The sequence below is a fragment of the Notechis scutatus genome, chromosome 4, assembly GCF_049901735.1.
Source record: "Notechis scutatus isolate UNSWTSFEM ecotype Mainland chromosome 4, rNotScu1.2, whole genome shotgun sequence".
In the NCBI taxonomy this organism is placed as follows: domain Eukaryota; kingdom Metazoa; phylum Chordata; class Lepidosauria; order Squamata; family Elapidae; genus Notechis; species Notechis scutatus.
The window spans coordinates 61,898,580-61,908,053 of NC_142012.1; the positions used below are offsets into that span (position 1 = coordinate 61,898,580).

Below are 9,474 nucleotides of genomic sequence, written 5' to 3' on the forward strand. Positions count from 1 at the left end.
TGACCTGGAATCAGGGGTCTCCAACCTTGGTCACTTGAAGACTTGTGGACTTCAACTCCCAGAATTCCTCAGCCAGCTCGCTGGCTGAGGAATTCTGGGAGTTGAAGTCCACAAGTCTTCAAGTGGCCAAGATTGGAGAGACCCCCGTCCTGGATGACTGAGCTCCATAGACATGTGCCGTTCCCACCAAGCTCCAGCAGGGGCCGCTGTGCGCGGACGCGAGAACCCTTCCCCTCGTCCGTTGCTTTCCGACGCTTGCGCTCCGCTTTGGTTGCTGGGGCGACCCGAAGAGGAAGTCGCCCGTCCTCCGCGCGCCATTTTCAAACGGGGCTCCCTTTGGTCCGTCCGCCTGCTTTTCGGCGGCGGCGGCGGCGGCGAAGCAGGAAAGGGGCAGCAGCCCGGACTTAAGGCCGCCCTTTAACCTCCAGGGCGAGCCGCGCGACGCAAAGAGCGAAGGCCCTCCCGCCTCCCAACGCTGCCCCGTTTCCATGACGACGTAGATGACGGTAGAAGGGTGACGTCGCCCGGCTGGGAGTAGCGCCCGAAGGAATGGCGGGCGGGGGGGCGGACGGGGGACGGTCCAGCGAAGCCAGTTAGGCCTTGAGAGCGGGGTCGCCCGGGGAGGCCCCAGTAGGTTCGTGCGGTTGTGGCCCAGCGTCCTCGGGGACCCTCCCCACCCAAACGGGCTGCCAGGTGTTTCAAGCAGCCCCCCCTTTTAAGCCATCGCCTCCAGGACGTCCCTTTAACCTCCCTATCCAGTCCTCAGATCCCTTTCTTCCTTTACTACCCTGCCCCTCCTTCGCTTCTGTATTAATCCCTTTATAGCCCATAATATGCTTTCCAACAACTTTGGGGCAGGTCATTTTCTAAGAAGCAGACTTAGGGGCTCAGCATGGCAGGGGCCTTGGACAGATATATTCCTTTTGGTCCTTCATCAGATAGACAGAAATGACATGCCTCCTATTTTCCCCTCACTCAATAGTATTTGAACTTGGGTTTTTGTAAAATGACTTTTTTTTCCACCCCCACCCCACTAAACTAGTAGGAATGTCCCAAAGGTGCTTTTATGAGAGGCAACTGGACTTTCTGGTTTTACTTTTTCTTTGAAGAAGCTTCAGAAGCTTCTTGGATGAGAAGCTTTTGGATGAGAAGCGCGTTTTCCAAGAAGCTTCTTGGATGAAGAAACGCTTCAGAAATGTTTTGATGAAATACGTCTTCAAATAAGCTTCTTGGATGAGAAGTGAAACGTTTTCCAAAGCTTCTTTGAAGAACGCTCAAAAAGAAGCTCAAAGCTTGGATGAGAAGCGAAACGTCTTCAAAGAAGCTGTTTTGGATGAGAAGTGAAATGTCTTCAAATAAGCTTGGATGAGAAGTGAAACGTCTTCAAATAAGCTTCTTGGATGAGAAGTGAAACGTCTTCAGAAATGTTTTGGATGAGAAGTGAAACGTCTTCAAAGAAGCTTCTTGGATGAGAAGCGAAACGTCTTCAAATAAGCTTCTTGGATGAAGTGAAACGCTTCAGAAATGTTTGATGAGAAGTGAAACGCTTCAAATAAGCTTTTGGATGAGAAGCAACGTCTTCAAATAAGCTTCTTGGATGAGAAGTGAAACGCTTCAGAAATGTTTTGGATGAGAAGTGAACGTCTTCAAATAAGCTTCATCGTTTTCAAGAAGCTTCTTGGATGAGAAGCGAACGTCTTCAAATAAGCTTCTTGGATGAGAAGTGAAACATCTTCAGAAATGTTTTGGATGAGAAGTGAAACGTCTTCAAATAAGCTTTTTGGATGAGAAGCGAAACGTCTTCAAATAAGCTTCTTTGGATGAGAAGAAAACTTCAGAAATGTTTTGATGAGAGTGAAACGCTTCAAATAAGCTTTTGGATGAGAAGCGAACGTCTTCAAATAAGCTTCTTGGATGAGAAGCAAACGTTTTCAGAAGCTTCTTGGATGAGAAGCGAAGAACGTCTTCAAATAAGCTTCTTGGATGAGAAGCGAACGTTTTCAAGCTTCTTGATGAGAAGCAACGCTTCAGAAATGTTTTGGATGAGAAGGAAACGCTTCAAAAGCTTCTTGGATGAGAACCGAACGCTTCAAATAAGCTTCTTGGATGAGAAGTGAAACGCTTCAGAAATGTTTTGATGAGAAGTGAAACGTCTTCAAAGAAGCTTTTTGGATGAGAAGTGAAACGTCTTCAGAAATGTTTTGGATGAGAAGTGAAACGTCTTCAAAGAAGCTTCTTGGATGAGAAGTGAAACGTCTTCAAAGAAGCTTCTTGGATGAGAAGTGAAACGTTTTCCAAGAAGCTTCTTGGATGAGAAGTGAACGCTTCTTGGATGAGAAGTGAAACGTCTTCAAATAAGCTTCTTGGATGAGAAGCGAAACGTTTTCCAAGAAGCTTCTTGGATGAGAAGTGAAACGTCTTCAGAAATGTTTTGGATGAGAAGTGAAACGTCTTCAAAGAAGCTGCTTGGAAGAGAAGTGAAACATCTTTAAAGAAAAAGAAAAACCAGAAAGTCCAGTTGCCTCTTGAAAAAGCACCTTTGGGACAACTATGACTTGGATGATTGAGAATCTCCATAGACATTTAGCTATGTACTTTGGGGTGGACTAGTATGAATCTCTTCTGATAGCCTGAATGTATATATAGAATAAAACAAATACAAAGAAGTTGGAGTACAGGTAGTCCTCAACCTACGATCGCAATTGAGCCTAAAATTGATGTTGCTAAGTGAGAAATTTGTTAAGTGACTCTTGCCCCATTTTACGACTTTTCTTGCCACATTCACTTGTTAAGTGAATCACTGCAGTTGTTAAATTAGTAACACGGTTGTTAAGCAAATCTGGTTTCCTCCTTGACTTTGCTTGGCAGAAAGCCGCAAAAGGTGATGACATGAGTCTGGGCCACTACACCTGTCATAAATGTGAGTCAGTTGTAAAGCATCCGAATGTAAATCACGTGACCATGGGCATGCTGCAACGGTTATAAGTGCAAAATGGTTAGAAGTCCCTTTTTCAGTGCCGTTGTAACTTTGAATGGTCTCTAAGCAAACTATTGCAAGTCGAGGCCTATCTTGTAGTGTTTAAGGTGCTGGTCTAGAAACCAGGAGGCTGCAAGTTCCAGACTTCTAGACATGAAAGCTGCTGGATGATTTCAGCCAGTTGCTCGCTCGCTCTCTCTCTCTCTCAGCCTGACTGACCTCACAGGATTGTTGTTGTGGGAAAATAGGAGGCAGAGAGGCATGTTCACGCCTTGAGTTATGTATAATAAAAGGTAAAAGGATGATGATATCGCATTGTTGCTAATAATATTGTATGTTACTATAGACAGGTGTGACTGTCCTTTCATTATATCAGTAAGGGTTCTGTTTGGATCCACACCTTCCCCTTTGTGGACTTCATTTACTAGTTTGAATCGCCAGAATACCATTCCCATCTTTGCAATGAGTTCACTCAGTGCTGGAGAGCATGTGATTTGGTCCTATAAGATAATGTTATACATGCATGGTAATTTGTATAGGTTTAATTATTTACTGGTCCCCTTTTTGAATCCATCTTTTTGTTTTAGAGAACCTTCACAATGACTACAGTGGTAGAGCGGAAGTTTGTTAATTTAAGGAAACGATTGGATCAGTTGGGATATCGACAACCACTGGGAGTAGAAAGTTTGCCTTTGGTGGAAAAACTTTTCAGGTATTAAAAAAGGAATGGAAAAAATATTTGGGTCAGTGCAATTCTTTATGGAAGAGGACCCAGTTTAGCAACTTACAAAGTATTATTCCCTTTTGCAGGAAGGATGTAAGGTTTTTCTTATGCATCTTTTTCTAGTTAAATTAATATAAACCTATTGTTTTGCATGTATATTGAGAAAGAAAATGGATTAGTAATCAAAATATATGGTTACTATTTATTATGTGGTGATTCAGTAAAATATTTATAGGAAATTATAAATACAGTTTCAGTACTCCATATTTTGATTATTTGTTTTATTAATTTTAGTGACCTTGTTCATACAACTGAGAGCCTCCGGAGCACGAAGTTATCCGCTGGAAAAATCGAAAAAGAATGCAGTAACTTTGATGTTGTTCTGGAGCCTTATCGAGAAGAGAATGCTAGGCTCACACGTGAAAATAATGAATTGCACTTAGAAGTTCTGAAATTGAAAGAGCAATTGGAAGAAAAAGTCAAAGGTAATACAGTTTTTTTTTAAAAAAAAAAATCTACCTTAGATTTTGTGGTTTGTCTTTGCTATCTGTTTTTAACTAAGCAAAGTATTGTCCCTAAATCTGCAAATTTCCTACCTTGATTCCACACTTAAGGGTTTTGTTAAAGACAAATAACATCTCTTATTCCCCTCTTCCATACCTTTAAGCTCAAAAGAGAAACAGGTAGCAATACCACACTTACTTTCCCCCCCAATTTTCAATTAATTTGGAAAAAAGATGAAAGTAGAGGCTAAATTCTAGTTATACAATTGAAGTTTTATTTAAAAGATCAGAAAACCACTGACATTATTTTGTGCAAGCAGATTCAGACCAGGAACCTGGAAACAGTTTTTAAGAAACTACTTTTGAGCTAACTATTAATCAAATGTCTATAAATGGAGATAGTCCTCATTTACCAACTGTAATTGGGCCAGAAACTCAATTGCTGACTGATGTCATGTGTCACAATGTTATGTGTCCATGCCGAATTATAATTATAATTTAAGTTGCTGCTGTTAAGCAAATTGCGAGTAGTTCACAGCATCTCCATTGGCTGGCTTCCCCATTGATTTTGCTTGTTGAAATCTGGCGGTGAAGTTTTCGTATGGTGATTATGTGACCATGGGATGCTGCAATATCATTGCAAGCTGGTCGCCAAGTCGACCGTTGAAACTTCGAATGATGGCTAAATGGATGGAAGTTAAACAAGGCAGTTGTAGATTGTACAGAATTAACATTTTCATTTACTAATTTTGTAAGAGAAATAAAACCATTTCGTATTATTTGGGGGAACAATTCCAGGTTTTCAGCTGACATTCACTTTGTGGTGGTTGTAAAGCAAACTCCCTGGGCAGTAAGAGCGCTCACTGTTTCGGCTGGAAGCTGGAAGTAAATGTTGATTTCTGGCAAAAAAAATGTCATAAATTATACTCATGTGACTGTGGAGCGTTGCAAACATAAATAAAAATAATAAGCAAAAATAAATGTGAACTGGTTGCCAAGCATCCAAAATGCAACCAGAAGACAGGAGAGGTGATGTCAGAACTTTGAAACCAAGTCGTAAGTCCCTTTTGAGGGGTCTGTCAAAACTTCTAATGGTTACTAAGTTGAGGAATACCTGCCACTAAATCTTTGATAGTGCCAGTGATTTAATTCTTGCTAAACAATTTTGTCATCATAATGAATGCAATATTTTTGAGAGTGGTGCGGTGGCCTAGAGGTGGAGCTCTCGCCTCACAATCAGGAGGCTGTGAGTTTAATTCTAGGTAGAGGCAGATATTTCATTCTCTGGACACAATGAAAATATACCCACTGAACAAAGCTCTGCGTTGGTGACAGGAAGGGCATCCGGTCAGTAAACACTCTGCTCCATTCAGTTATCCTGACTCCACCCTGCAAGGGATTATGGGGTCATTAAAAGGAGATGATGATGAATGACTGCTATAGTTGTCTAGTCTGCTAAAATGGTTGCAACAGGTTGTGCAATATAGAATAAAATAACAGGGTTGGAAGGGACCTTGGAGGTCTTCTAGTCCAATGGTCGCCAACCAATGGACCGGGGGCCACTGGTGGTCTGCGAGAAAATTCTGGTGGTCCACAGAGAAATGTCATCCCCAAAGCAATTAATCCAGGCTGTGCGGGAACACAAGTCTGTGCCACCCACATGGACCGTGGGAACACAAGGCTTGCATCGCTTACATTGCAAACAACACGAGGTAGTGAGAGGAGGGGGAAAGGGCAGAGGGGAGAACTTGTCCCCTTGCCCCATGCGCCTGGCCTGGCTACCGGGCTGCTCCTTGCTGCTTCTTTCTTCTTCTGCTTTTGGATGCATGCAAGGAAAGCAGCAAAAGTCTTTCTTTCCTCCCCCAAACTCCGCCAGAAATGAGTCTTTGGCACCCTGCAAGGCCTCCTGCTCCAAGAGGCTGTGCCAGCAAAGACTCATTTCTGGCAGAGTTTGGGGGAGAAAAAGAAAGACTTCTGCTGCATCTGCTACTTTCCTTGCACGAAGCCAAAAGTCTCTCTCTTCCCCTGAGAACGGAGCTGGAGACGGTATCCTGCAATCCCAAATAAAGAATGATCGATCGGTAGGAAAACGGGGTGGGGAATTTTCCTGCAGGCTTTTTGGGGGATTTTCCCAGGGTTTCTGCTGCTTTCTGCAGAAACCCTGGAAAAATGTCAGCAAGCCACCATCAGTCAAAATTCATATTAGTGGTCCGCGGGATTTAAAATGATGAGTTTGGTGGTCCCTGAGGTCCAAAAGGTTGGCGACCCCTGTTCTAGTCCAACCCTACACCATTTCAGACAATTGGTTATCCAATCTCGTCTTAAAAACTTCCAGTGTTGGAGCATTCACAACTTCTGGAGGCAAGTTGTTCCACTGATTAGTTGTTCTAACTGTCAGGAAATTTCTCCTTAGTTCTAGGTTGCTTCTCTCCTTGATTAGTTTCTATCCATTGCTTCTTCAAATATTCCTTTGCTTTTCTCCATATCGTCTACAGCAGCGGCCCCTAACCTTTTGGGCACCAGGGACCGAGAGGTTTTTCAATGGACCAGAGGGGGCATGGTTTTGCGTGCTGCCTGCATTCCATGGATGGGGCATTTGCTTGTTTGGAGTTTCAGGCATGCCATGTCCCGGTGCCGGTCCACAGACTGCGGGTTGGGGACCCCTGGTCTACAGCTCCGCGAATGTTCTCTACTTTTCCTTCCTTTTTTTTCCTCACCATGTAGGCTGTTTCAAATACCATTCTTATTTCAGAACAGTGCTGCTATACTGCCATTCATGGAAATAAAGGTGATGCAGACATTTTGTTTCCCAACGTGCTAACTTCCTATGCATTTTTATTTTTTTAAAAAAAAAATCAGGCAGAACAATGAATTCGGTGGTTATTAAGGGTGATGACTATATACATGAGCTCTGTCAGCACACTGTTGCCTATGATTATGATCAATACTCATAAATATGTTAATGTAATAATTTATGATGCTGCTGCTTTCTGTTCAATCATGTCCAATACTTAGTGATTCTGTCAACCAGTTCTTGCTCGTGTTCTCTCTCTCTCTCTCTCCCTTCCTCCCTCCTTCCCTCCTTCCTAAGCATTTTCTGATCTTGCATGACGTCTTTCAGTTGTTCTGTGCTCTGTCTGGTGTTGGCTTGGATAATGTCCAGATGCCATGTTTTTTTTGGCAGCTTTATAATAATTCTCGATACAAGAAAATAGTTTTTGAAGCGTTTCTTATGGTTAGCCTTGTGCAGTTAAACTAGAAGCATGGAATCAAATTGTTCTCCTCCTTACAGATTTGAAAGCTACTTTGAGGAAATTTGAACATGAGAATTCTGATATGAAATTTTTGAATAATCAGTATATACATAAAATGAGGTCATTAGAAAAAGAAAACAAAGCCAAGACTGACAAAATTCAACAGCTTCAAGAGAAAAATCTACAAGCTGTGGTGCAGACGCCAGGTACAGTGACAACCTATGTGCTCCTCATTCTGGTCTGATGATTCTTTTATTGGACTGTAATTCTGTGCACTCTTACTACGCTTGAAGTAATCCTTTGGCTCCAGAAACAAAATATCAGTTTAAGCACTTGATCCTGAGGAGCAGGGCAAAACAAATAAATGAGTATTTCAATGGACTGCCTTTCTAAAAACTTTACTATGTAGGCTTCAAAGAAGGTGTAAATTATCTTTATTCTCTGAGTACCAGGTACAAATTCAGTCTTCCTATTGTTATGTTTTCTTCAATTCTCAGTTTTACTGTTTAAAACCTATAGTATTTTAGTAACACACACGCTAATTTGCTTGAAAATGCCAGGGAATAGCCTCTAACTTATTTTGGTGGATCTCAGAAATACTAAACATGGCTGGATGGACCTGATTAGAACTTTAATGAGAGTGCCAGGAAAACCCAGGGTAATTGATTTATGATTGGTTGTTTAGCAATCATTTGAGATTACAGTGGAAATCCACCCCGCAAACAAAAGGTATTTTCAACCTGGTTTCAAAGTTATAACTGCTGCAGGCCAAGTACACGCAATTTGTGATTATTTGCCCTTACAACTGACCAAAGAGATGTTGCAGCGCACCCCCACTTACCTTCCCTATTCTGCCCGACTGGGTGTCCACAGGCCTTGGATCTGCTTCCTCCTCCCTCAAGTGGGTCCTTTTGCAGGCCTTGGATTGGCTTCCATCCCACCAGGTTTCACATCTTCCTCCCCAACCCTTATCACCGACCACACGCTTACCATTGGAAGAGCTCTGGAGCTTGCATTGGCGAAGAAAAAGCAGGCCACTCCGCTCTTCGGTTGTCCCTGGGTTGCATGTCTCCACCCAGGAAGCAAGCGCCATTTTCGGAATGGCTGCCGTGAGCACAATCGGTGATCGAGTAGGAGAAGGGTTTGGGATCTGGTGAAATGCGAAGAAGGCCCAAGACCCAACGGGGACTGGAGGTGATGGTGTAATAACAGGTCCAAGGCATGCACAGACCCTTAGGGGTGGGAATCAGAGCCCAGGATGCTTCAGAGGATGAGGAAGATTTTGTCAGGCTCTGAGCAGGTAGGCCCTTGATTTGAGCTGGGCCTCCCCTGTAGCCTCTGGTCTGTACAGTGCACAAAAACTCTATTGCAGCATGAAAAAGGTGGGGCCCAAACTTGAGTCTTTGGGAAGGGGGTGTTTTAGGGGGTAAAGTGGTGCCTTACGTCTTGTACTTAAAATTCTCCCAAGATCAGGGTGTTTAGCTGGTGAAATGATGCCTTAACTATTAGCAAGGTTTAAGATTTTGCAGTGGCAAAATTCTGTGTTGCTGCAATGTCTACTTGGAAAAAATTGGTTACAGAATTATAGCTGTCAATTTGTGACAATTTTTGGAGATAGAACAATCTTTGGACAATGATATTTACACACATACTTATTGGCTTTCCACTCATATAAACCAGGGAGTGCCCCTAGCTGTTTGAGAACATGTATTTTCTTAACGGATGTTTTTATCCACTAATAATATAATGTGTCCGTATTTTATATATAAATATTGTAAATAGTGATGTCTGTAGCTGGTCTAAGTCTGCAATAAAGTTCTATTCTACTCTACTCTACTCTACTCTACTCTACTCTACTCTACTCTACTCTACTCTACTCTATTCTACTCTATTCTTTAAAATCATCCATCACCACCACCCACGATGAACCAAAAGCAAGGTTTCATCCATCTGAAAAAGTATAGAAAAGAGCTCTGAGGGCGTCTACAAAACAGGTCCTAGGAATTGCATCAAGAC

General features: G+C 42.6%; 1 protein-coding gene across 4 annotated transcripts in view; it reads left to right on the plus strand.

Moving 5' to 3' along the window:
- Positions 1–281: 281 nt before the first annotated feature.
- CEP135 (centrosomal protein 135) overlaps positions 282–9,474 on the plus strand; it is a 45,646-nt gene continuing 36,453 nt past the window's right edge. For all 4 annotated transcript variants that reach the window (XM_087963590.1, XM_087963591.1, XM_026676555.2 and 1 more), the window contains exons 1-4: positions 282–506; positions 3,565–3,689; positions 3,996–4,186; positions 7,497–7,664. In XM_087963590.1, coding sequence (XP_087819716.1) covers positions 501–506; positions 3,565–3,689; positions 3,996–4,186; positions 7,497–7,664 — 490 coding nt within the window. In that variant the 5' untranslated portion in view covers positions 282–500. The remainder of the gene's footprint in view (positions 507–3,564; positions 3,690–3,995; positions 4,187–7,496; positions 7,665–9,474) is intronic.